The following is a 27,467-nucleotide window of genomic DNA, read 5'->3' on the forward strand; positions in this document are numbered from 1 at the left end:
AGTCTGGCCTGCAATCGAGGCGACCCTTCACTCCGTGCGGCGCACACACTCACCAGCTGGCCTGCCAGCAGCGGCATATATTCAATGATGGCCAGCCGGACCCTCCACTTGGCATCTTCCGCCAGCTCCACTATGGCAGGAAGGAGAGACTGAGAGAGCTGACGGATCCCAATCACTTCATTTACACAGTCCAAGTTAGAGATGATATTCAAACGAACTTCTGGACACTGCAAATACACAAGTTGCAAAGAACACATAAGAATCAAGTTCACTGCCCGATATTCTATTGTGACAATGAGGCAAAAACTGCCTTGAGGATTATATCTAATAATACATGCAAAGCATTTACGATCATGTCTGACAGAGAGTAGGAGAGTAAATGTTAGCCATCATTACAATTTTGATGCTATTATATTTAAATTTAAATTTAAAACATTCAAAACAAAAGCTACAGCAGCTTTAAAGGGAAGACACCAGTGCGTCTCAGCAGGAATCAGGCAGCGAGGACACAAAGACATTTTCAGGTCCGCATCAATGGCTCCTTGTGCTCTTTTTCTGCAGAACTTGTAACTCCATACCCAAACACAGGAATTGTCACTGGTTTAAAATAAGCTACCTTTTTTTTAATCCCTTCATCCCTGCTTCGAGTTCTATTTTAGTGAAACCCCAAACCAAAACCAAACCAAATCACTGACTGTCAAAGGCAATAGAATTTTTAGCCAGACTCACCTCATCCTTTAACTGAGCTAAAAAAAGAGGTAGAAGATGTTCAATGGTATTCTCCTTGCCCAAAATGGTAGACAATCCCATAATTACAGAAGCTAGAGCCGATTTGACATGTTGATTTGTATCAGATACTAATTCCTAAAATAAAATCAAAATTAAAAGCCTTTCTTTTGTGGCAAGACAACAGAAACTTCCATAGCATCACCCAAGGAACTTAAAGAGACAGCACTATTTCAATATTGATTAGTTCATCAATTTCCAAGCCATCTGTTAGATAATAGAAACCTATGCACCACAGAGCATTTTACAATTACAAACACTAATAAGTAACAAACAACAGCATCATATTAACATGACTATCCCAATCATCCCCTATCCACCCTTAAACTCAAAGAGCTTTAAACTAAAACAAGGAAACAAGAAAACTGAGGTAAAGTTTACCTTGTAACATAAAGGGCAAGGTGAAACAAAAAATAACCTAATTAGGTTTACCTTTATAAAGGGCAGAATTTGATTCATAATTATGGTCTCTCTACCTTCAGTGGGCAAGTTCTCACAAAGTTCTGAAAGAGAGAAATAGAAAAAATTACTAATGCTTACATAGAGCCGTTTACAAGCAGCCGGGTTTATCAGCAGTTGCAACTTAATCAAATCATGTTTAAGCAAATAAGCTCCACGAGGGGAAAATAGCTCTTATTCTAGATGAACTTTTCATCAATCTATATGCCATATACACCAATCCAACCTGCTAAGGCACCTTTTGTTACAAAAACAAGATAAAATGGCTATTTGGTTTTTCGGGGTTTTTTTTAAAGATTTTTAATTTTATCATTTTTATTTTTTTTTAATATTTTATTTATTTGACAGATAGAGATCACAAGTAGGCAGAGAGGCAGGCAGAGAGAGAGAGAGAGAGGAGGAAGCAGGCTCCCCGCTGAGCAGAGAGCCCGATGCGGGGCTCAATCCCAGGACTCTGGGATCATGACCCAAGCCAAAGGCAGACGCTTTAACCCAGTGAGCCACCCAGGCGCCCCGGCTATTTGGTTTTAAATATAAAAGGAACAGCCTTGTCCAACGACGTGACTTTCCTACACAACGAAATCACCTCTTATTGAAAACCATATCCCACAACAAAAACCATACAAAATTCACTGACATTTTAAAAAATGCACCAAAATGAGTGATATATCCCACAACAAATTGAACTCCTTAACCTTTTACTTTGTGGGCAGCAGCTGCTCGGACTTCAGCTTCACAGTCTTTAAGTAGGTTCTGAAAGGCGGGGATGAGGTCATTTAGGGTGATTTTAGGACCCACAGCTTTCTGGAGCTATAAAAAAATTTGTACAAGTTTTAATGTATACTAACAAGTTAATTAACATGAACAAAACAAAACCGTGTAACCTTCAAATATGTTTTTGCTACAAGCACTTCCAATTCAGAAGAATTAATTCAGAAACTTTTGGTATGCAGCAAATCTGTGGGTTTGGAGGGCTTTTTTTCTCTTAGCACTTAGAAAATGTCAGTACAATAATTTTACCTCTGAAAACTTGTCAGCTACCATGTAGCGAACCCTCCAAGATTTATCTTCTGCTGCTTGCCGAAGCGTAGGCATCACCAAAGCCTCGAGGTCATCCTGAGACAGTAACTGGGCAATGCTGACACAAGCTTCCACAGCTAGGAGACGCACTGAATCCTAAAGGAACAAAATTTCTTTGTTAGACAAAATTTACGGAGAGCCACAGGGCAGTATATTATGTGTGGTGTGGGGTAACGCTGTAGGTGTTGTTCAAAGGAAAAACAAAAAAACACTATACATAGCTTCACATTTTTATGTCTTAAAACATACTTTGCCTAGAATAGCGTATCAAAGCCATAAAAGCAAAAAAGACCTTGTTCTAGAGTCAACAGTAATGTAATTCCCTTAGCCAAATTGCAGTTTTTATTAATGAAAATGTAAAACTTAAATGAAAAAAAAAAAGAGAGAACATTTTAATGATGTCTTCAAGGCCTTCCTATAGTAAGTTGTTAAGGGATAAAAAAATGAAAACTATACTTGAACCAAACTGCTTAACAGATCACAACAAAAATAAGAGAATAAGCGGTAGGGAAACAGGAAGCTCAGTTGTCAAATAAACAGTTTGGGGTGGCAGTGATAGTAGGCATGAGATGATGACTTGGAAAGAACTATATAAAAAAAACATAATAGTAATTAAAAAAAAAAAAAACAAAACCCACTGGATTAGAATGTTGAGAGTCAGGGACAGAGTAACTTTGAGGTAGCCAAGCCTAGAAAAATGAAGCAAAAAATTTTAGAAAGGTATGAGATTAAGGAACTCAACTTCCCAAACATAATTTGCCAAGTGTCAACCTGATACCCAAGTGTCCCTTGGGCAAGTAGAAATACACAATTAGACAAATCAATGAGAAGTTAGGAATTGAGATTATAGCTTTGGGAATCATAAATATGTAAGTAGAAACTAAAAATATATAAACATAAGCACACAGGAGGGAGACCAAAAATGTGAATAGTGTATGTGCATATACGATTATGTATATTTATAAATATATATAACATACACATACATACACATGAAAGGTAAGTGACTCCAACTTCTCAAAATAATACAAATTTTAAAATTATTCATCAACAATAATTTACTATATGCCCAGCACATTCACTCGTCTATCCAAAAGAACAAGCAAAAAAAAAAAAGCAGACTAGGTTACTAGGTTCTTGGCAGTGGCTATACAAATATTTTTGGAATCCAAAAACAATGCTGTATCAAGCAACTACTATCATCTATGGAAATATGTACCAATAAATATTTGTTAATCAATTACTTTTCTCCCCATACCCTGTCCTCTATCTTAGCAATGACACCACCATTCAGCCAGTTTGGGCTCAAACCAAAAATCAAGGTCTCCCGCATTGCTCCTCCTTTCTTCCCATCCAATCCCATCGTAGTCCTAATGATGCTGCCTCTAAACTTGTCTCTAGATTCTCTCCACCGTCACTGTACCATTTGAGTTCATCACGTGTCTTGCCTGGGTTATTGCAAAAGTCTCCTAATTGGTCCTGCTGTTTCTAATCTCACCCCTGCCCCTTATAATTTGGCTTCTGGCCAGAAGCCAGAATGTTCTTTTTAAAATGTAGGGGCACCTGGGTGGCTCAGAGGGTTAAGCCTCTGCCTTCGGCTCAGGTCATGATCTCAGGGTCTTGGGATCGAGCCCCGCATCGGGCTCTCTGCTCAGCGGGGAGCCTGCTTCCTCCTCTCTCTCTGTCTGTCTCTCTGCCTACTTGTGATCTCTGTCAAATAAATAAATAAAATCTTTAAAATAAATAAATAAATAAATAAATAAATAAATAAATAAATAAATAAATAAAATGTAAATTACATCAAGTCACACCACCCCTGCTTAAAATCTACGGGTATTCTCGCTGCACCTAGAAGAAATCCAAACCCTATACCTTGACTTACAGGGTGTCCGCCTATCTTCTCCAACCTCAGAGCCCATCAGAGACACTATTACCCACTATGTTCCAACCCTAGTGTCCTCTCCTCCTGGAATTCTCTTTTCCTGGAGTTCTGGCACCCCAGGAAAGGGTATGGCTGGCATTCTTCTCCTGTGTCTCAGTTTGTATCCCCTCCACAGAGTCCTTCTCTAACTAATCAGTCTAGATGAATGCCCTATAATCACTCCCTATTATGTCACCCTACTTTATTTTCATCATGGTATTTATCATTGTTAATGCTTATTGATCTGTTAATATTATCTGTTTTCCTTCATCAAAATGACAGAAGGGCCTCTGTATGTCTTCTTAACACTGGATCCCAGCACCAGAACAGTGCCTTAAATGTAGCAGGTAATCAATAAATATTTTTTCAGTGAATGAATAAGCCAAGAACAGTAATTCTAACCGTGGTCAGACGAAATATACATACACACATTTTACAACTGAGCACTTAATATTTTTTCTAATATATCACAACTAGAAATTATATGCCTCTTAACAAAAATTACAATCCCAATGCGAAGTGGTCTTATCACCCCAAAAATATCAAATCTAAATCTCATTAAGCCTCTAGATCAGGGATGGGGCAAACATTGGCCAAACCCAGGACTGCAGCTACTTTATGTAGATTAGGTTTTTACTGGAACACCACCATGCCCACTCGTTTACACACTACAGTACTTTTGTGCTACAACAGCAGATTTGAGTGGTTACAACCGAAACAGGCTCACAAAGCCAAAAATATTTACTAACTGGCCCTTTACAGAAAAAGTTTGCAAACCCTCCTCCCCCACACTAGATTCAACTAACCACTTGCAGGAAATACAGAAGACAAAGGAAAACATTACATTAGACCATGGGAAGCATAATCAATAAAATCCTAAATGAGGACTCTAAAGCCATCTGTCCAATGTGGTAACCACTACCCACCTGTGCCTTTGGAGCACATGAAATGTGGCTAGTGTCACATGTTCAATGATCATTATTTTGGACATACTGTTAAATAAAATAAATTATTAAAATTAATTTCCCGTTTTTTACTTTTTGAAGTAGTAAATATACAGAGAAGTTAAGAAATGGTTACCACCAAAATCAAGATAAAGTGTTATCTGAAGCAGGCAGGGAGCGGGTATGTTTGGGAGGGAATGTGTGGTAGGCTTCTAGGCAGTGGTTGTCGAAGTTCTGTTTGCTAATAAGATGACATTATCTTATTCAGGGGGTTGTAGATTTTGTGCTCTTTTCTGTATGCAATTTTAATAACATTTTTTAATTATTATGGAAAGTAAGATCTACCATCTTTCCATCTAGAATCTGAAAATTACACTCATCAGTATGTCTGGCTGGTGCTCTTGGTCCTACACATGTGGAGTGATTCTAGGATAGAACAGTGGCAAATTAAAACCCCAAAAGGATCTTCTAGAGTCTAGAAACTCTGGGGGTGGATCCTCTGAGCCATCAAGAGAGGCAGTACAGCCTGGATGTGAAGGCTGTAAACTCTGGAACCAAACTGCCTAGATTCTAATCCCATCTCTACTACTGCTGACTCTGCGACCCTGAAAAAGTGACCTCAATTTTTTCTGTTTTCCTAATATGTAAAATGGTGTATCTACCCCATGGGGCTGTTGTGAGGACAAAGTGTTTCTTTTATGTACCCCCCTTAAGACAGGCTGAAAAAAATTGCATACTTAATGTAGGCACTCCTTATTGTTGTTATTTCCACCCCCAAAAGATACAGATCTTTTATAGATTTAGAATTGCTATTACAGGGGCGCCTGTGTGGCTCAGTGGGTTAAGCCTCTGCCTTCGGCTCAGGTCATGATCCCAGGGTCCTGGGATCAAGCTCCGCATCGGGCTCTCTGCTCAGCAGGGAGCCTGCTTCCCTTCCTCTCTCTCTGCCTGCCTCTCTACCTACTTGTGATCTCTGTCTGTCAAATAAATAAATAAAATCTTTAAAAAAAAAAAAAAAGATTTGACAGGAAGAGAGAGAGCACACGCACACGTGAGCACAAGCAGGGAGAGTGGCAGGCAGAGGGAAAGGGAGAAGCAGACTCCCTGCTGAGCAGGGATTCCCAACATGGGGCTCAATCCCAGGACCCCAGGATCATGACCTGAGCCCAGGGCAGCTGCTTAACCAACTCGGCCACCCAGTGCCCTCTTGTCTACTCTTTGACTCTTCTATTAACCACTGCTAATGTAAGAGAAAATCATGGTCTGGTTAAGAAAGAAATATAAGGACACTGAGATGGGGCACATTAAACTTTATCCAGCCCAGACTTAAGTATCATTTTGGCAAAAAGGATCCTAACATGAGAACCAAAACTCCCCTTAAAACGTTAGAGAGGAGCATATCCATTTACCTATTTAAGTAAAGGTTAACTTACCTGTTCATCTGAAGCTAGATTAGTGAACAGTGGAACAATTTCACTTTTCACACTGTCTAATTCCAAAACTTTTGCAAATTCGCCCAGTTTGGAAGCGGCAGCACGTCGTACCATTGGAGTATCATCTGAGCACAAGGAACGGAAGTGCCTGGACCGGATCAAATAATGAACATATTTCCTGTCAAACACCATTGATTAAACACCTCCAACACATACACACAGCCATTTTAGTGGTTTTCTCTCACAAACATCAGTGGTTCTACTCATACAAGTAACAAATATAAAACCACTAGTACATTCAGCTGAGTAATAAAATCATGTCACCTCTTCTCCCATCCTGCTATCGGCCACTCACTGGCAACAGGGTATTATTGTGTAAATTGTTAGCTAGAAGTTCCCAAAAATCCCAAATAACTAAAAAAAAAAAACAAAACACCAGATCTTACTGTCTAATTTCTGCTTTGACAGCATTGGAAGCCCTGGGATAGCAAACGCTGAACAAACCACACGCAGATGTGCGAGAGGTGAACCAATCCCCACTCGCCAAGCGCTTCACCAGAGGTACAAAATGAGCTTCCAGAGCAACAGGAGTATGCTCCTGGGAGATCTGCCTCAGGGACTCCACAGCCTTGTCTCGAACCACAGTTTCTTCCACAGTTGCCAGACTTTCCAAAGGAGGCTGAAAAGACCAAAAAGGAAAATCAGAGAAGAAAACTTACAGAATCAGGTTAGCTACAGATTATCACCTTTGAAAGTGACTGAAGGGAGGTGGTACATGTAAGCAGAATGTTAGCTACAGCACACCAAATGCTTACTTTCAGTTCACACAGTGATAACATATGGCGTGTCCAACCTGAAGACACGACTTCTGTAGGACAGCCAAGATCTCATGTCCCAGATGGCAATTCCCAGATGGTGTCTACAAATGACACAGTGGAGACTTGACACAATATTAATATTACCGCAAGCTGAATGACTAGGTTTAAAAGATATGGAGCCAAATTCAGATAAGATCATGTTTATTTCCTCAAGAGTAAATGCAAAAACATCAGCACCACAATTACATGATGACATCTCATCAGGCCATGGGGCCCACACAGGCTTTGGAATATTATTCTACCATTCTTGGAAATGCAAGTAACCCTGTCCACTAGCTCCACACCATCAACTTATCTAACATAGGAAAGGCTGAGTACAGAACCTCTTTCTTCAGAATATATCCGGAATCTTATGAGCCAAACACAGAGCAGAAGTCGCTGACAGAATGATGAACAGCACAGACATGGTGGGAATCCTTGTTTGCAGCTTCAGAAATAGAAGAGGCCAAAAGGGCTGGTCTGGACCAGGATCAGTAAGCGAAGAGGACACAGCGCAGTGAAAAGTGCAAGAGGGCTGGTTCTCTGAACCACTACTTCTCTAAGTGTACATTTGTATATCCAGCATAGCCATGAGCTGCAAATGTTAAAGACAAAATCCACATACAGAACTGACCAAGAGCGTGAAAGAGAATTATGAGTCAACCTAATGAGTCGACCTAATAATACATTTCAAAAATTGTTTGATACACACAGAAGTAGAAAGTACTCAACTTTCCTAAGAGCTATTTCAGGAGCCCTTTGAAAAGATACTGCTTTCTTACTTGCTTACAAATGCCTCTCGTGATCTACCCTGGCAGTCACTGAGTGCCTCTCATACAGTATCCCTGGAGGGTCTCTATCACCACTCTAACATAAGGCCAAGCTCCCGAGAATCAATCAGGAGTTGTCTCTGTATTTGAATTCTGCCTACTTCTCTGGACCCTCTCCCTACGGCCCCACCTACCATTCCTGTGTACTGTGGCTCAACACACCAGCAAGGCAACCTCTTTCACACTTCCAAACCCCTCAATCAATGGATTACTGTTGCACTGTTGCACTGAGGACAGAGGAAAAAGAAGGCATATAGGTTCCTTGCTCTAGCAGACTTTATATTCTAGGGTAGAAAGACAACTGATCAAGAAAACAATCATATGGGGAGGAGCACTCTGTGAAGAAATAGAATAGGATGATGTGGTAACAGGTGACTAGGCAATTTCAGGTTGGGTGTTTAGAGAGAGGCCTCTCTGAGAAGATGCACTGAAGCTGATCTCTGAATGACAAGGAAGCAGCCAACAGAAGCCCAAAGAACATTAGAGGGAATACCCAGGGCAATAATCATAAGGCTTTATTCAAAGAACAGAAAGAAGACCACTATAAATAGAACGAGGTTATATAGGGTGCCTGGGTGGCTCAGTGGGTTCTTTGCCTTCGGCTCGGGTCATGATCCCAGGGTCCTGGGATCAAGCCTCACATCAGGCTCTCTGCTCAGCGGGGAGCCTGCTTCCCCCTCTCTCTCTGCCTGCCTCTCTGCCTACTTGTGATCTCTCTCTGTCAAATAAATAAATAAAATATTTGAGAAAAAAATAGAATGAGGTTATCAAAAGGGAACACGACATGAAATAAATTCATAGAGACAGCTTATTCCTTAGTTAACAAAACCTAAGGTAGGAATTTGGATTTTCTAAGCACCAAGGCAGGAAGTGATCCATTCGCTGGGTAAAGAGTGAACCAGAGGGAGAGGGTGGGAGGCCAGAGTGGAAGGCAACTGGTCAGGACGTTACTACAGTAGTCTCGCGGGAAGATCATCAGGTCTAGGAAGACAAGAGGAAGGGAGAGTGAGGTAGTAGTGGAGAGGAAGGAAAGTGAACTCATTTGAATTGTATACAGAATCTATAGGAATTATTCATGCACTGAATGTGGAAAATGAGGGAAAGAGGATGCAAGAATGTCTTCTAGGTTTTGGCTTGTCCAAGTGGGTAGACAGTGATGCTATTTACTGAGACGGACCACTAAACGAGAGGCATACTTTAGGGAGAAAATGGAGTTGTTTCAGGCATGTTAAATTTGAAAAGCCTGTTTGACATCCAAGTGGAAAAATCATAGGCAGATATGTGGAGAGATACAAGCAGGTACTTATATTCATGGAGAGGTCAAAAATCACATTTCTACAGAAATCACAAATCAGCATCATACAGACAGCATTTAAGCCATCAGGCATACATCTCTCTCTTGTCCAACTGTTAAATTCCCAGTTATCCTTCAAAACTTAGTCTAGACATCACCCCCCCACCAAAAAGGTTTTCTCTTACCACCCTGAGTTAATCTCTTTCTCCTTTCTACTATTTAAGTACCTTGTATGTGCTTCTATTCTTCCATCCAACGCTATACAGTAACTACTTGTTAACATAGAAAGGCGGAGACCTCACTCCATTCACACTGATCTTCTTTAACATTAACACTATAACTTCAACGACTGATACAGTAGGTTGTCAGTAAATGTCACTGAGTTCCCAATCGAACTGGACTCATCAAATCCACAAAGTAAGTCAGAAGCAAACCATAGGCTTATAATCAAAGATAAAAAGCTAATAAACATTTCCAAGGAGGCTGACTGGTTCAGTCTATAGAGCATGTGTTTCTTTTCTTTCTTTTTTTTTTTTTTTTTTAAAGATCTTATTTGAGAGAAAGAGAGCACAAGCAAGGAGCTGGAGGGAAGAGAGAGAAGCAGTCTCCCCATGGATCAGGGAGCCTGATGCAGGGTTTGATCCCAGGACTCTGGAATCATGACCTGAGCTGAAGGCAAACACTTAAACGACTGAGGTACCAGGCACCCCAGAGCATATGGTTCTTGATCCTGGGGTTTTGAGTTCAAGACCCACGCTGGGTATAGAGATTACTTATATAAAAACTTCAATTAAAAAAAAAGCCCAATGGGGCGCCTGGGTGGCTCAGTGGGTTAAAGCCTCTGCCTTTGGCTCTGGTCATGATCTCAGGGTCCTGGGATCAAGCCCCGCATCAGGCTCTCTGCTCAGCAGGGAGCCTGCTTACCCCCACCCCCCTCTCTCTACCTGCCTCTCTGCCTACTTGTGATCTGTGTCAAATAAATAAATAAAATAAATCTTTAAAAAAAAAAAAGCCCCTAAAAAACATTTCCCAAATTATGACACTGCTAGAAGAGAATTAAGATCTCCAATTTTGGGGAGGGGGAGAAGTGTGAGAACCCACAAAAACAATCAAACCCTTTTTCTTCCAATCTCTAAACTAACAAGTAAGTCCACAGAGGCAGAAAAGAAAAATAAGTTCTTATGCTCAGTCATAAGTGCCTAAATTATTTGTTTTCCCGACAGCCAACACTGTGACTACCCATAAAAAAAGATCTGCACTAAAAATGCTGTAGTGCCCCTAACACTAAACAATGTATAATTTATACTCGAAAAGTTCTGCAAAAATGGTAGGCAGAATATACTTACCAGCAAACAGTGGGCAAAGTCAGGACCTCCCACCAGGCCAGTGAAATTTCCCAGTTGCTCAGCAAGAGCTAACAGTACCTCATCCTCATCATAAATTGTATCTGGAAATGACAATAAGCCAGTACTCATCAACAAGGATAGCTGGTCCAGAACAGGATACTCACACAAAACTAGAAATAGACTCAATATTTAACTAGATAGTCCTGTCACAGCCCTAACAGCATTCTGGACCCGTTTCACACAATGAATTAGAGATTGACAATCTCATGTCAATTACCTTCCTTCCCATTAGCTAAATAGTTAATGTTTTAATACATCTGGCCATAAGATATGCCTTGTCTTGCTTCTTTTGTACAGAAAGCATCAGGCTCAGTTTAGTATTTAATAGCATTGGTAACAAATTCTAAAAAAGAGTAAGTTTTGAAAGCCACTGGAAAATGGCAATGGCTATGTCTTTCTTTAAACCAAAAAGTCACAAACCTGTAAGGAATGGGAGCAGTTCTGTTCGCGTCCTTTCTACTCCAAGCGCTAGAGCAATTGTTGATAATTTCTTAATACTGTTGAGACGGAGCTTCAAAAAAAAATTAAAAAAAAAAAAAGAAAGAAAGAAAGAAAGGGCAAAGAGTGAAGTAGACAACTGTGATTTAGACCAAAAGATGAAAGTTGCAAACAGGTAGGATAATGGCATACAGTGACCAGGAGGAAAACCTTCATTTTAGATCTTACTCTATGAGGAACCTTGCGAGCAGTGGGAACACAGCTTCGTTTTAGCCAAAGGAAGGTTTCTTAAGAGCAACAAAGGGCCCATTCGAAAAAGGAAAAAGAATACCACATCCAGGAAGTGAGACAATTTCAACATGAGAACACTTTGGCATCGGTGAAGCTGGTGAAATGGTTGAACACAACCCCCGGCTTTCCGAAGAAAAAAGTTACACCTGAGCTGACACACCGACTCTTCTAGGTTATTAAGCCGCCCCACTCTCTTTGTACCCAACAAGCCAGGCCGGTTTCCAAGCCGAGAGGAAGGCTCTCACCCACCTGCTGCTCACAGGGCCCCTCCGGCATCTCTGCAGCCCACTCCAGCCTCCTGGGGCCCGCGCCACCCTCCTCCCAGCGCAGGACCCAACGCGCGTTCCCCCTCCCAGCACCACCCGGAAGGGGCGCCCGGGCGGGAAGCCGGTGCTCCCACAACCGCCAGGACCGGGTGGGACGCCTCAGGCGCTGGGAAAAGGGGTACTGGAGAGGCCCCAGAGAAGGTCTGTTCGAGCCAGTGCTGCCCCTCATGGGTCTCTATCCTCCCCCCCCGCCCATCAAATTTCTGCTCTAAGTCAGCCTCTTCCAGGGCCCCCCAGCCTTCCCCACCGCGGAGCCGGCCTTCCTTCTTTCCCACCCCACGCCCAACCAGGCCCGCCTCCACGCCCCGGCCCGATTCTAGTACCTGCACGTCCTCGTTGCGGAGCTCGTCAATTAAAACCGCAATCGGGTATAGCGAATCGTCTCCATCTCCTCCCGCTGCCCCCGGGCCGGTCCCGGGCCCCGCTGCGCCCGCCATGTTCTTTCTCCTCCGGCTCGTCGCCGCCGCCGCCCGCCCCGCGCCCAGGCCCCGCCCCGCGCCCAGGCCCCGCCCCGCGCCCAGGCCCCGCCCCGCGCCCAGGCCCCGCCCCGCGCCCAGGCCCCGCCCCGCGCCCAGGCCCCGCCCCGCGCCCAGGCCCCGCCCCGCGCCCTGGCAGGCGGAACTAAGGCCCAAGCTACCACTCCGCGGAGGCGGGGGTGCAAAGTCTCTGCCAGGGTGATGGAGGTACCTGCCCGTACCCCGCTGCGGGAGGTGTACGTTTAAACTCCAGAAGGGAGGGCTGAGAAAGCGCAAGGAGCCCCCGCATCCTTTACGCAGCCAAAAGAAACAGGGGCAGGAATTCACTTTGCTCATGGTGGGCTGAAGGGGTCAGGGACCTACCCGAGTGATGTGAGCTCTGCTCCTAGGACTCGGGCACACCAAAGAGGATGCCCGAGGCCAGGAGGAAAACAGATTTAGCGCCTCCCCTGACTTCATCCTGGCTCTGAGCCACCAGGTCTCCAGCCCTAATTCCCCCCCCCCCCCCCCCGCTAGCCTGAAGCTTCCACAGAACCCCTCCACCTCTTCCTCTGGCCTGTGAGCCAGAATTGTATCTGGCTCCTGCTCCGTAAGACAAATAATGCGGGCGGTGAGAGAAAATGAACACTGCTGTCCAAACTCCCCAGTCAATATTTTTTCCGCTTTTTCCATGCAAGCTGTTGAAAACATGCTGCTCTCTTGTTTTTGTGTTTCTTTTCAGTTTGGTACTGGAATGGTGCCTTCTGTTGTTTTTTCTTCCTCCCTCTTTTAGGTCTTTAGCATGCTAGAAGTACAACAATCAAGCAAAACTAGGACAAGCTTTAATCCTTCCAAACTGGGTGGAGTGGCTACTTTGCTTGTACAAGAAAGGCTAAACTGGCCTCCCTAGAACTCCCAGAGTCCTCAAAGGCACCAGGAGGAGGATGGAGGGCACTGGAGTTTCTTACAAAACTTAATGGAAAGTTTTACTTTACCCTTCTGAGGGCAGCACAGAAACACCCCCTCTTTTTTGTTCATTTTGGACTATAAGCAGCTTAGAGTGATAAACTACATATGGTTATCATAAGCTCAGAAATGGTAATGGCAGGTCTGATGAATGAAAACATAAAATTATCAATGAACACAATTTGGGAGACTTTTTTTTTAAACACCGCGTTCATCAGAGTAAACACGGTAGATAGAGACTTTGATAGGAGTGAAAGTTTGGGAACCGAAGGACTTGAACAGTAGCTCTCAAATTAAGTCTGTGGATGTATTCTGTAGGGCTTCCATTTGGTTTTCATTTTGGTAATAATTTTTAGATTTATACAAGCATATCCTGGACTATTTGGCTGACCACTTTATAACCAGTATTGCAGCCCTATTTCAAAACTTAGGTTCGCATGTGTGTTCCGCTGTTACTTTTACACCCTTCTAGGATAATGAGAAAAGAACAGAGGTGGATTTAAAATGAAAATGGTGTTTTCATGCCCAAAATGAAAGCCAAATGACACCATGGAAATGTACTGTGGCAGCATTTCCAACAGAGGAGTAGTGAGAAAACAGGTGTTACAGGTCACTTGGTGGCACAGGCACATTCACCTCAAAAGAAACTGAGCCTTCACGGGCAACACCTGAGTCACAATACATGGGATAATTCCGTCTCCTGTGTATCTGATTTGTAGATCTATTTTGGGCTTTTAGTGTATAAGAACTATATACAAAAGAACATTATATTCCTACTTTAAATTTTCAAGTTTAAGTAACATTGTAATAAAAATAATTTAAGTTGGGGGCGCCTGGGTGGCTCAGCCCGTTGAGAGTCTGCCTTCCACTCAGGTCATGATACCAGGGTCCTGGGATCGAGCCTTGAGTTGGGCTCCCCACTCGTTAGGAGGACTGCTTCTCCCTCTCCTTCCTGCTCATGCTCTCTGTCACTATCTCTGTTTCTCTCTCTTTCAAATGAATAAATAAATAATCTAAATTGCCTGAGAGTTTTCATGATTTTTTGTTCCTTTAGAAATGGATCCAAATACCATTCAAGGTTGAAAAAAGGGCCAAGAGGTTTTTGGATTTTGTACCTTAATTGGAGGGTGTTCCTATTGGCATGGTGGGTGGGGGGGCGGAATCTGTTCCCTTATACTTGATGTAAAAAGTCTTCAGAAACAATGGAGGAAGCAAGCAGAGAGAGAAGCACATTTAGTCAGTTCCACACATGTCATCATCTACATGTTAGCTCAAGCTTAGATGACCTCATTCTGAACAAAAATTAGCACACTAATTAAACCTGAGCTATTTTGTTTAAAACTCAGATATGCTTTCCTTACCCAAGCACAATGAATTGGATACCTAAGAAATAACTATGATTAAATATGAAATCACAAAGCTGAAAAAAATAGGTGCCAAAAAATTGCCTGGTTTGAGAGTCATCAATTCGAGACTTCAATTCCCACCTCTGTCTCTGACTCACTGTGACCTGCCTCTTCCTATGCCTCAAGCCCACCTCCCACCCCCTCACCCCCAATAAAACGGAGTTAACCACCTCGGGGTCCCTCTCTAGTTACTGTGATGATGTGAGAACAGAACAGGTAGTAAACATGGAGATGCTAATAAATCCTTCAATAAAGAAAGTCATTAAAAAAGGCTACAGCAGAAAGAGGCTATTTCAAAAACTGGGCCAAACGGAAACTGGAACAAAGTCTAAGTCTTTTGGGGAGTGTGGTCCACAGACTATCTGAATCACCTCAGATGCATGTGAAAAAAAAATGCATATTCCTGGCTTGCACTCCAAATCCACTGAATCAGAACCCCTGAGAGTAGGGCGGGGCACTTAATTGTGTGCCCTCGTGATTCTAACGCACACAGATATTCCAAAGTCATGGATTCTAAAACATCTGAAAAAACTATTTCCATGTCAACAAGCAGCTGCTCAGGAAGAGTCTGAAAAGAGTTTTGGAGGCCACCTCTTGTCCAGAAAAAGCAAATGACAGCGACAACTGCTTATTGATGAGCAATTCTGTCCCTATTGGCTATGGTTTTTACCAGATTAAACAGATCCCTCTTCTGCTGGACTCCTGGAATACAGCTAAGCATGACAAATACAGCCCTGGGGTTCTGAGCTGTGGCCACATCCTCTCTATTCTGCCTCTGGTCTCCTCCCCATGTTCTCCTCTGCCCCACCTTTTGCCCCCCTCCACCCCGCCAATAGACACACACACACACACACACACACACACACACACACGAAACTAAATGACCAGGGAGTGCCAGAAGCAGCAGCTAAGATTTAGCTGGGGTTTAAAGCAACACCTGGGAAACAGCAGGACATCCTCAGCACAGAAACACTGAGCTCTGACACCCACATGCAGTTCAGGCATCTAGTGAGTCAACGGAAGACAGGGTCAGACTTGCCCCATTCCTGTCACACAAAGCATCGAGAATGCAGAGAAGCACAAGCAGATGGGATGAACAGACATCACCTCTTAGGGCTTGTAACAGCTCCCGCGTCACAGGAGAAAAGGGTCAGTCCTGAGGAAGTCTGAAGGACATCACAGTCATGCTCTCCAGCCTCCTGCCTCATTGACCCAGCACGCATCTTCCTCACCATCCGCTGGGCTTTACAGAATAAATGCTCATTCAAGCTGATCTGCTTCAGAGCACCCCCCTGGAAGAGAAGGCCGAGTGCAAGACAAAGACCTGTATGCAGATGGTTCTCATCTCTCAAGGCAGACCCACAAGTGTCCTCCCATTGAAAAGGCGGTCAAGAAATAGTAGATGATAATGAAGTGGTAGTTGGTCCAGTTCACACACAGGAAACCTGAGGCACACGCAGGCATTTTCCAACTATCTTCATTTAGCAAGATGACCCTGGTAAACGGATTCCCAGGTCTGTACTTAATCCATTGCAAAGCAGTAATTATCACCACTGCATTAATGAAATTTTGAATTTATATTTATACAAAAACTGTCTTAATCCTGTGGAACTCAAGTATTTTCACCTCAAATTTTTAATTGCATTTTTACAGCTGGGAATACTTGACAAAGAAGAAGAGGCTTTGCCTGGAGTCACACAATGAGTCACCATGAATGAAGAAGCTATGAAATTCCTCATCATGGATTATTATCACTCCTAGTCTCAATCTCTAACTCCATGCCAGTTTATCAATACATATAAAAAAAGGTCTTGGATTTCCAGAGCACAACTTCTCTTGAATTCTTGAGAAGAGCAAATCCAGGAAATGGGACAGCCAGTTCTGATTCAGGGCAATATACAGAGCAGTTAAAATAGGGGTATGTGTATGGCCCAGTTAGTTAAGCATCTGACTCTTGATCTCAGGGTCATGAGTTCCAGCCCCACATTGGGCTCCAGGCTTGGCATGGAGACTACTTCAAAAAAAAAAAAAAAAAGTATACATTGAAATCAGGAAGACCCAGACTGACATCCCACCTCTGTCAATTACTAGTTGTGTGACTTTGGACAAATAACTTACCCTTTCTGAATCTTGGTTTCTACATCTATAGCATAGAGTGGTAAAGTTTACCTCATGTGGTTGTTAAGATTAAATAATATATTTATAGTGCTGCAATTAGTACCTGATAAGAGTAAGCCCTCAAATATTATCCATTAATAGTTACCTGCTGAGGAAGTAGAAGCAGGAAAGAAAACATTCCAATCTACTGAGTTCTGGCAACAGAGGGCCAGTATGAAAAGATGAGAGGAGTACACATGACTTAGAGAAGACTTAAGGTCTTCCAGAAGGTTTTCTCATTGGTGAAAAACTAGGGGCACATCTTTGCTGAGGTCTTTTGGGGTTCTTACGAGAAATAAGATCCATAAAGGGAAGTGCTTTGTAAAGGAAAAGAGCTACACAAATGTTAGAGGTTACTGAGCAGCAAGTGCTCACTGAACTGGTGCCCACAACAAACAAAAGAACATCTAGAGACCTGTGCTCAACGTGGGCAGGCCCCCAACTCTGCCAGAATGAGTGAGTACTTCCTCTAACCTCAAGGGCATATTTAAGCTACAAAAGACCTGGAGATCAAACAGGCATGGTGACCTTTCTCAAAAGTCTTAGGCGTTTGAGTTCTATTATGGGCTCTGACCTTCTGAGGACAGACCCCTGGTTATCCCTGTACACAGCTCAACAAAAACCCTTTGTTACAAAACAAACAAAAACAAACCCCCTTTGTTACAGTGTTAAATGAAAAAGCAAGGTACACAGTGTTACTGAGGTTGTGGGGTTTAACTTAAGCTGAAAATGCTCGGAAATAATAGATCACTCCTAAACAGGTAGTATTAAAATATTTTAAGATTAAAAGAGACAGAAAGTGCCAGAACAGTGTACATAGTATCCTACTACTTATTAAAGAAGAATACACTCCCATGTGCTTGTGTAAGCATAAAAAAACGGCGGGGTGGGGGGGAGTTCTAGAACACACATAAGCACATTGGTTGGTTATGGGAAGATAACAGGGTACCTGGGGAACAGGATGGAAGGGAGATTTTTCCATGCTCAATATATCCACCTGAACTTTTGTTTTTTTACTATATACTATATTCCAGATTCTACATGAATTTCACCCATTTTTCTGCCTTTTATCTGTTTCAGGATGCAATCTAGGATACCAATATCCAGGGGATTTATGCTTTTTGAATCATGAACCGTGAAAATTCTTATGTATTCAAACAAACTAACCTTTTGGCTCTTGGTTAGTTAGTTACCACACTGTAGACAAGATTCTGCCTCCCCTGCCTGGTCTTCCCCATGGCATCCATAAATATGGATAATGGACCACTCCTGCCAGCTGCTCCCTTCTAGCCCTGATACGTCCACAGAGTCCACATTTCTTCTTCCTTATTTTTATAAGCCTCTATATCACCTGTCTTACACTAGCCCCCGCCAACATAAGTAATGGCTTTCAGCATCCAGGCACACTGTACCCAGGTTCCAACTAGACAGAGGTTTGATTTAGCAAAACACAGATTACTTAAAATGTTCCTTGTACCCTGAAAGATTTTTCCTGTACAGTTCCCTGAAGATGGTTATTTTCTCCCACTGTCTTTCCTGATCTGCCCAGGAGATTAGGAAAAAGGTCAGAGGAGTAAGAAAGAACCAATACCAAGGCCCCTAGACATGCCACTCACATCTCAGCAGAAATTCAGCTGGGACTATAATCAGAAACCGGAATTTTCACTAACTTCTAGGACTTCAGGAAATCAGTTCCCTTTCTGATCTAGCTGTGTGATTAAAATTAGCTGGGCCACACAGTGTTCTAAAAAAGCCCCTAGAAAGACTGACTCTGTTATCTGTGTAGTCTTACTTAACCTCCAGCCTATGGTTCCTGGAGGCAGATTAAGAAGGTAGTAAAAAGACTGAAATGACTTTGACTAGGTCATGTTCTTATCTCTGCCTGTCTAATCATTCCAGATACCTCAACATAATATGCAAAAAAGGAGCTCAAGGACTGTGGACTACAAAAAGGTCTTGAAATAGGGAGTAGGAAGTCATGGTTAAGAGAGAGCCCTGGAGTCAGAATGCCTGGGTTTGAATCCCGGCTTCCTACCTAGGTGATCTTGGCCAAAATGTGTAATACCTCTTGGCATCCAGTTTAAGAAGAGGATAATAACAGTCATCAAACTCTCAAGGTTGGTGTAAGAATTATATGAGAAAAAAAGCAACTCCAAACACTCCCGCAAGCTTAAATGCTTTATAGATGTTAGCTACCATTCATATTATTTCTCTAAAGAGCTAATCTGACAATCCAGAGGTGTAAGAAAGAAAAAAGTAAAGGATGGGGCACCTGGGTGGCTCAGTGGGTTAAGCCTCTGCCTTCAGCCCAGGTCATGATCTCAGGGTCCTGGGATTGAGCCCCACATCAGGCCCTCTGCTCAACAGGGAGCCTGCTTTCCCTTCTCTCTCTGCCTGCCTCTCTGCCTGCTTGTGATCTCTCTTTCTCTCTGTGTCAAATAAATAAAATCTTAAAAAAAAAAAAAAGGAAAAAGTAAAGGAAGAAAAAAAACACACCTAAAACCCCTGAACCCAAACCCCCATACTCGCTTTGACAGCACCTATTCTAAAATTGGACCAATACAGAGAAGATTAGCATGGCCTCTCCCAAGAATGACCCATGAATTCGTAAAGCATTCCATAACTTAAAAAAAAGAAAAGAAAAAAGAAACCAACAATACATTCCCCATATAGTTCTAAGATTGAGTTCCAAAGCCGGTGTCTATCAGATCTCACACAGATAAAGAAGGAAATCTCCTATATCAAAGAGCTGAACTTGTCTGGTCCTCAAGGCCTGTCTGTGGATAAACTACACTTTTTTAAAAAAGTAAATGTTCTGCAAATGTTTGCTTTTCATCCCGTGCCCTGAACAGGAAGAGCTATCGGAGGTATCCTAAGACCATTACTTTACAAGGGGTGCAGCCCCTGCTAAGCACTAGTATTTTCCTTTGAGCTACTGTGCTGGGGGTAAAGCGGTGGCATCTGATGGAGGGGAGCACCCTGCCCATTCACATATCCTTTGCGTTGCCTCTGACAATATCAGTGAGTAGAGGCAAAGTCAAGATTGTGTTTAGGACGCCCTTTGCTCATGTTTGGAAACTTGACAACGGGCAAACAGCAGGTAATTGCGACTGAAAGTAGCTGCGGATGCTCTCCACCATCAACCAAAAACATGCCTTTTATTAGCTATGAATACCACTGAAGTCATGTTAAAGAGAACGGAAATTGGGGCGCCTGGGTGGCTCAGTGGGTTGGGCCACTGCCTTCAGCTCAGGTCACGATCTCAGGGTCCTGGGATCGAGTCCCACGTCGGGCTCTCTGCTCAGCAGGGAGCCTGCTTCCTCCTCTCTCTCTGTCTGCCTCTCTGCCTGCTTGTGATCTCTGTCTGTCAAATAAATAAATAAAATTAAAAAAAAAAAGAAAACGGAAATTAACTGAAAAGAAATTTTTGCAATTACAACAACATAGCAGTGCAATGTAGGGATGCAGATTCTAAAGAAATGTAGCTCAGATATTTCCATTTACACTGAAATTTATACACCAAGAATACAGCAAATACTGAAACCAAATCAGCTTCCTTGAAGAAAAGGAGCTGTGAAATTTTCAGTGAGAATGGGCTGCCCTCTGCTGGGCACTTTGGGAAGTCGCCACCAGGGCTGTCGCAACAAGTTTCCAGAAACAGTGATACTTGGAAGTAAAACAAAAACAAAACCCCCAAAAAAAAAAAAAAAAAAAAGCCACAAAAAACCATAGCAACAAACTTAAACTTTGGTGTTATTTTTTTAGACTATCTTCAGTAATCACAGACTGTGAAAACACAATTATAGAAAAGGCCCAAGGGAAGGGGAAGGGGATACTTTAAAAAAAAAAACAAAAAACGCCTTAGATTCTTTTATAAATGTAGCACTGTAAAACCAGCCTCTTTTGCTACAGAACTCCACAAATATTTTACTGGTAAGAAAAAAAAGAGTGAAAATATATTCTTGGACATGCCCGGGAGGCGGACAGAGGTTTTGTTAATAGAGGCAAGAAAGAAGCAAAGCCAACAGCTGAATGACACGTGGAGTGTTCTTGTTGGTTGAGTGCACACACTTCAGGTCACTTCTCTCAAAATGAGATTAACCTTTGCTCTCATGTCTGTGTGTGCATGACGGGGGTAGGAGGGTAGCAGCAGCTCCGGAGGGACTTGGCCGCAAACCAGGGGCACAGCAACCAAGGGGAGGTCTTCACTGCATGTGTCCCAGAGTAGGGGTATATATAAGATCTACGAAGCAGGCTCACCACCCACCTACACTTGTTTCATTCTGCTCACAAAAGCCACAGGCTCTTACCTGAGCAGACCAAGCAGTGCTGGTCGACAGGGTTTGAACTGGAAGGCCAGGCAGCCTTCCTCAAGGCTGGCTCCCCCTGCTCCTACACACTCCTCCCAATCCATCAATAAAATGGCACTTGAATGGGTCTGAAATTGCCAAAATGGGTCATTTCCCTTTTCCAGATGTGTTGCCATTCACATGTGCTGAAAAGATCAGAGGGAAGAGAACTACAGGAAATCATTAACATCCATTAGTGTACATCAGTACCATATTAGTTAATTGTTTCCCAGAAAGCAGGGCCCAGAGAGAATGGGTAATAAGGGCAGGTAAGGTTTGAGAGGCAGTTAAAAAAAAAAAAAAAAAGGTGGGGTTGGGAGGAAGGCAAGAGGTGTGGACAGAAGCCTGCATGCATAGCCGGGACCGTAACTAGAAAAGCACACCGAACATTTTGCCCACTCAATTACCTTGGATCTCTGGAGTGATCATTTGCCTCCAATCTGTAACGGCAATAGCAGTGGATAGAAAATCACCTAAAAAGTCTGTTGTTTTTAGTGATGCCAGGGCCCATCTGCGACCACTAACCCAGAATTCCTTGGGGGACCCAAGCAGACAGCGGCAATTTTGTAAAGGGTCTCTGGGCAAGTCTGTCACGCAGCTCTGCCTGAGGATCACGGCTGTACCGTCACGTCCTCTCCAGCACTGAGGGTGACGCGGTCGAGGCAGCGAGCAAGCAGTCCCGAGAGCACACCCTTCTCACTCGGCAAGCTGAGGTTCAAGACTTAAAACAGTAACTACAGGACAATGGCAGCCGTTGCCAAACACCAGTTCTGCAGGTCAGTGAAGGTCCAAGAGAACCTTCCTATGGTGGGTGACGGCTGGAACCTGTGTTGTAAGTCTGTGAAAAACCCTGGGCAGAACACATTTTAATTCACACACTGGAACCATCGAGAGTCAACAGTTCACACTTTCATCTCCAGGCATGTTGTCACACAACAAGCAGCCCAGAAACCAGAAGAAAAAGAAAGAAAGAAAGGAAGGAAGAAAGAAAACAGGAACAAAGAGAAAACACTACTACACTTAAGTATTTTATGAAGACACCGAAGGGTCACTTAAAGACATTTTTTTTAATGCACCTACACAGGTAGCGTTATTTAATCCAATTTTTAATTTCATCATGAGCTATTTACGTGAAGAAGATACAACAGGAATTCCCAGTCTGCGTCGCTACAATTCTCTAACTTCATACCCCATCTCATTTGCCTTGTTTTGTTTAGCAAATCCATGACGTATGATTTGTTTCAATGTCAGGTCTATGTTAAACTCCACAGCTGACGAGAGCCGAAACAGCCTTCAGTTTAAAAAAAAAATCACCTGCTAGCTTGGTTATTATTGAATTTGAACGGATCCCTTACAAAGCCACCCTGCCAGTAGACTTCCCTTTCCTAACATGCCTGATAGGAATGGAGCACTCCTTCACACCTGGAGGGGAAGCCATCTGGCCCAAATTCATTCAGAAGATCTCCTGAGCTAAGTCTGACAGTCCAAAATCAAATAATAATAGGAATATTCAATAAAGGTACCAAATCTCTTTTTAGAAGGAATCTGGGGAATCTGCCTTAGTGTGAAAGTCTGTGTGTGCTCCAGGAGAATTCCTAAAACACACACAGTATTGAGCCACATTCACACCTTCCAAACTACCCTTGGAATACCAGAGGACGTGCAACTTGCTGTGTGTTCCCTGGTCTAAAAATCTGTCAAAGGGAAAGCAAAGCTGTGTATTAGTTGCAGGTTTCTTTCTACTTTTTTTCCTCCTTTGTCAACAAACATGTACACTACCAAAATGTTCAGGGAACTGCATTGAGCTCTGGGAATACACACAAGTGTGACATGGGCTTGGCCACAGATGTGCCAGCGATGTTCCTGAGGGGCAGGTTTACAAGCATTCTGTGTCAAGGTCCCCCGCCGTTAGCAAAGACACTAGGTGCTTGTGAGGGGTCAGGAAAGGAAGTAATCCTATAGTCCAGAACAGCTTCGCAGACAAGAGACAGACTCAAGCTGGCCTTTCAAGTCCGAGTAACAGAAGAGAAGGATGACATTCTAGACAGAGAAAAATAAATTAAGGCTGTGGACTTCTCCCTCCTGGAATTGTATTAATAAAGCATCCTTCTCTGAACTGACTTGACAGAAATAAAAACAAACCAAGTTTCGTGGGCGTTTTGGGTCCTACGGAAAGAAAACTGGTAATCCATAGTATAAAACCAGAAAACTACTAAGAGTTACTGGTCATAGAACAAGGTATGGGAATATTAGGAATTTGTTCACAAAAAAACCTTTTATTGCTCCTGACAACCCCCAAAGGGGGAAATTACCTATTAAATATTACCAGATCCATGCTTCTGTGAATGTGAAGACTGTCCGAGTCCAGAGATTTTCCATCCAAAAGCCTAGGGTGGACCCAGAAAGTATCACTTTTTAGGCACAACACTGACCCGCTGAATAATCGTCCCAATGCTCCCGATGCTTGGCTTTTCCACTAGTACAATAACACTAACCCTCACGGGCTTTCATAAACAGAGGCTTCTTCCTAGAGTTTTCTGAATAAACATCCCAGGCTATTTGGCCTGGGGGAGGCAGGTCTCTATGCTGAAGGGTCAGAGTGGTGGAGATGGGAGGAGCTGAGTTTTAATCTCCACCAAAGATTTAAAAGCTAGATGCAAAAGAGAAAGTATCACCCTAAGAACAAGAAAATCAAATTACCAAGGTTTATTTAACTTTTTCTTTTACAGAAAATACAGGTATGTAATATAAACACTGACAAGTGAGATAAAGGACAGGGATCAGGAAGACAAATGAATTGGACAAGACTCTTGCTTCAACACTGCTCTGCTTCCTGATTTCGTGTGCAGCATGAATTACATGGTCATATATGTCGGAAAAATTAAAGATAACGTTCACCTAGATTTACCAAAACAGCAGAGGGCCTCTGAAATCCAACAATGTCACACAGAAGTCTGATCTGTTGCCAAAGGACAAAGCTAAGCCCACATCCATCTATCCATTTACTCGAGGCATTTCACGTAGTAACTTAAGAATTTACATGTACGCTTTAATAGGCTGTGGAGGCAAGGATGAAATTGTGCCTCTTTTCCCTCTTCAGAGAAAATAACTAAATTAAAACAGAGCTGCCGGACACTGGGCAGATGACAGCATAATCACAGTGAATTATCTCCATAAATCCCATGAAACGCAACACAATGAAGGACAGTGATTGGTGCTTTGCCCCCACAGTCACTCCACATCTAATGGTATAAAATCACATGCGGTTTTTAAGGCTCTTCCCCAGAACTCCAAACCGGGAAAAATGACCCAAACAAATGATTGAGATCAAGAGCCACCTTGATTTACAACAATCTGCTTCTAAACTTGATTTCAATGATAAAAGAGTATGGGTTCCCAATTTCAATGATTATCGCAAGAGATTAAAGTGATCTTTCATCGCAGTGTACTGGGTGATAGGCACACTTTGAGGACAGATGCCTAATACAGCATCTGGTTCTCTCATGGGGCTCAGTTTCTTAAGATCTGGGGTTCAGATAAGGCTGCTTGAGATCTAAAGATCAGGGGGACGCCTGGCTGACTCAGTCACGTGACTCTTGATCGCATGGTTGTGAGTTTGAGTCCCACACAGAGATTACTAAGAAATAAATAAACGTTAGAGATCAGCAAGCCCTGCAACTACCAAGTACACCCCGCTCCCTCGCTCAGCTCCATAATCAAAGTTCTCAGAAGTCATCCGTGGTCCTTCATTTTTCAAACCTCAACAACCTGGGGAGAAACGAGTGCCCCAGAGACTACATCTTCACGGTGAGCAGAGTTTTGGTAGTTCCTGCGGAACACGGGTTCTCCAAAAGAGAAAGGCTTGTGTGACCAGGTGTTTCAAAACTCCTTCCCAGGCAAATCTGGCCTCCCTGGGGTTGTTGAGATTGAGATTTTTGTTCAGTGTGGTTATAGAACATCACATGAGAAATACTCATTTTTACAACAAAAAAACATTCACCTTGACATCCCTTACCCACAGCATTTGGCACAGTGTTCCATCTATTGTGCTCACTAAAGATGGACCTAGAACAGAGGAAACCGAAACCTGGTCTTAAAAGGGGTAGGAACGGATATTCCCAAGGAATCCCTGGATCAATTGTGATCTTTTTTGTGCTCTATTACAGTAAGTTCTTACTCAGAAGGCTTTTTTTTCCTTAACATGCAAGATGATAAAAATAGACCAGCACTGTATCACTCAGATCAGGAAAACAGCTACTCGCCCTGGACCTCCATGATAGGGCTCATTTACTTCCGCAAAAAGCAGAGTGCTTTAGCCCTCGTGAATGACAGTATGCTGTTCTGCAGGTAGGACAAGATCTTTCACCAAAAATTCTCTACCCTGGAGTCAGACCACAGATGCCGGTATCCAGCTCAGAAAGCAGGGACCAAATACTAGTTAAATGCCAGAAAACTTTAAGCAGCAAGTGGGACCCTGGCTTATCTTCACTCTCCAGTTACTGTTCTAAGCTGTCTACACGGAGTTCCTCTCCAATGCTTCGAACCCAGAAATTCCATTAGAGGGATACCAAGGAGGAGACGTGTTGTGTGGGAACTGGCCACTTCCTCCCCTAAGACTTCTCTTGTCCTCTCTTGGGATCAATTCCTGTTGGAAAGCCCTTCTCCCTGAAAAATGAAAGATGAAACCTCTGGAAAATAGCTTTATCCTATATGCAGATACTAGACACAATTACCTTGAGGAAATAAGGCACCTAGAATAGGACCCCAGATGGCCTATGTGGGAATCCAACTGATAGATCCTGTGGGGCTGCCAAGGAACAGGGCTTCCAACCATGAGCACTATTTTCCTGCCACAGGCTGGGCTGCATGGTGGGGTGCTGCTGTGACGGACTGACAGGCACAGTGGAGGTTCTGAAGAACTCAAAGAAATACAGGTAAACGTCTTCCTTAAAATAGAAAGTTACATTATCTATCGGGTCTCTGGCCAACACCATCATTCTTCCAAGTGAGGTCTTCAGAGTTGAGAGAAGAAGTAGGAAGAGCACTAGGGGAGCAGTTAGGGAACCCAGGTTCCAGTCCTAGCTTTGTTACTGACTGGTCATGTGATCTTGGCCATGCCACTTGACCTTCCCCGTGCCCCCCGAAGTCATTATCTGTAAAATGGGGATAAAACCACTTGCCTTGCCTGCGTCACGCCATGATTGTGAGGACCAAATGAGATAATGTGGAAGTGCTTTGTAAACTGTGGAGTACTGTGTGTATAGTCACAGTATATACTCATTACATTTTAATCAGGTCTTTATCATTGCCTATTTGACTAAAAGTGCCCCATGCAGAATGTGCTTTGCAATAGACAGACTCAAAAATCAGTGCTACAAATACACACTGGCCTTTTCCACTAGGGTTGTGAAAAAAAGGGAAAGTCTTAATTTCCTCAGAAATGGCCTCAGAATACATTACTTAAAAATGTGAGGCCATCCAAACCTACCAAGGGATAGAATTAATTTTCTCCAAAAAAGTCCTGTACAATTATGGCCTGGCCTGTGATTACCTTTCTACAGAGAAGTCTTGAATTCAAGAAACGGCATGCTAAAACTTAAAGAAAACATAGTTACAGTTTGTTGTAAAGGAAATAAAATGAAAATAAGAGGCATCCTATATAACGAAATTAGGTTACAGTTCCTCAAATGGTTGCCTTTTTTCCTGAGATATCTCCAGGACGGGGTCCTAGTCCTGTGAAGTGCTTAAGAGAAGCTTAGTCTTGCATGAGGTGAGAAGGACATGTAGGTTGGCAATTAGGCTGTGCTCATTTTCAGCACTAGGATTTGAACAAGGAATGCTAGGAGCTGCCAAACAGCTTTGGTGGCAAAAGCCCATATGGCCCCAAAGAGGCTTGCTAATTCTCAGATGCCAGGCCAGAGTATGGAGAAGAGCTTAACACGGCCATCCAGTTCTGGGATTTTCAATTCTTCCTGTAAGGTGGTTCTGCTCTTCTCCGGTCTAGTAAACAATTGAACAGAAGAAAAACAGTAAGATGTAGAGCAACATTATCTACCAGACTGTAGGGCC

General features: G+C 42.9%; 2 protein-coding genes and 1 non-coding gene across 5 annotated transcripts in view; 1 reads left to right on the top strand and 2 right to left on the bottom strand.

Annotated features, from left to right (window-relative positions):
* The window catches only part of PPP2R1B (protein phosphatase 2 scaffold subunit Abeta), a 32,533-nt gene extending 19,980 nt beyond the window's left edge, over positions 1–12,553 (bottom strand). The window contains 10 exon segments of the mRNA XM_047691663.1: positions 54–227; positions 730–864; positions 1,219–1,289; positions 1,941–2,055; positions 2,266–2,421; positions 6,624–6,771; positions 7,070–7,302; positions 10,951–11,051; positions 11,431–11,521; positions 12,389–12,553. Coding sequence (XP_047547619.1) covers positions 54–227; positions 730–864; positions 1,219–1,289; positions 1,941–2,055; positions 2,266–2,421; positions 6,624–6,771; positions 7,070–7,302; positions 10,951–11,051; positions 11,431–11,521; positions 12,389–12,502 — 1,338 coding nt within the window. The 5' untranslated portion in view covers positions 12,503–12,553.
* Positions 12,554–19,570: 7,017 nt separating this feature from the next.
* Positions 19,571–19,676, top strand: LOC125080245 (U6 spliceosomal RNA). Its single transcript, XR_007121273.1, has one exon. It is a non-coding gene; the product is annotated as a U6 spliceosomal RNA (small nuclear RNA).
* A 1,815-nt stretch (positions 19,677–21,491) lies between these two features.
* Positions 21,492–27,467, bottom strand: part of ALG9 (ALG9 alpha-1,2-mannosyltransferase) — a 99,509-nt gene continuing 93,533 nt past the window's right edge. For 2 of the 3 annotated variants that reach the window (XM_047691231.1, XM_047691234.1), the window contains exons 16-17: positions 21,806–21,838; positions 21,492–21,568 (exon numbers count right to left, since the gene is read on the bottom strand). In XM_047691231.1, coding sequence (XP_047547187.1) covers positions 21,507–21,568; positions 21,806–21,838 — 95 coding nt within the window. In that variant the 3' untranslated portion in view covers positions 21,492–21,506. Of the gene's footprint in view, positions 21,569–21,805; positions 21,839–25,596; positions 27,399–27,467 lie in introns of those variants that run through there. The other variant, XM_047691232.1, reaches the window with a different exon arrangement.

This window comes from Lutra lutra, chromosome 10 (genome assembly GCF_902655055.1).
Source record: "Lutra lutra chromosome 10, mLutLut1.2, whole genome shotgun sequence".
Lineage (NCBI taxonomy): Eukaryota > Metazoa > Chordata > Mammalia > Carnivora > Mustelidae > Lutra > Lutra lutra.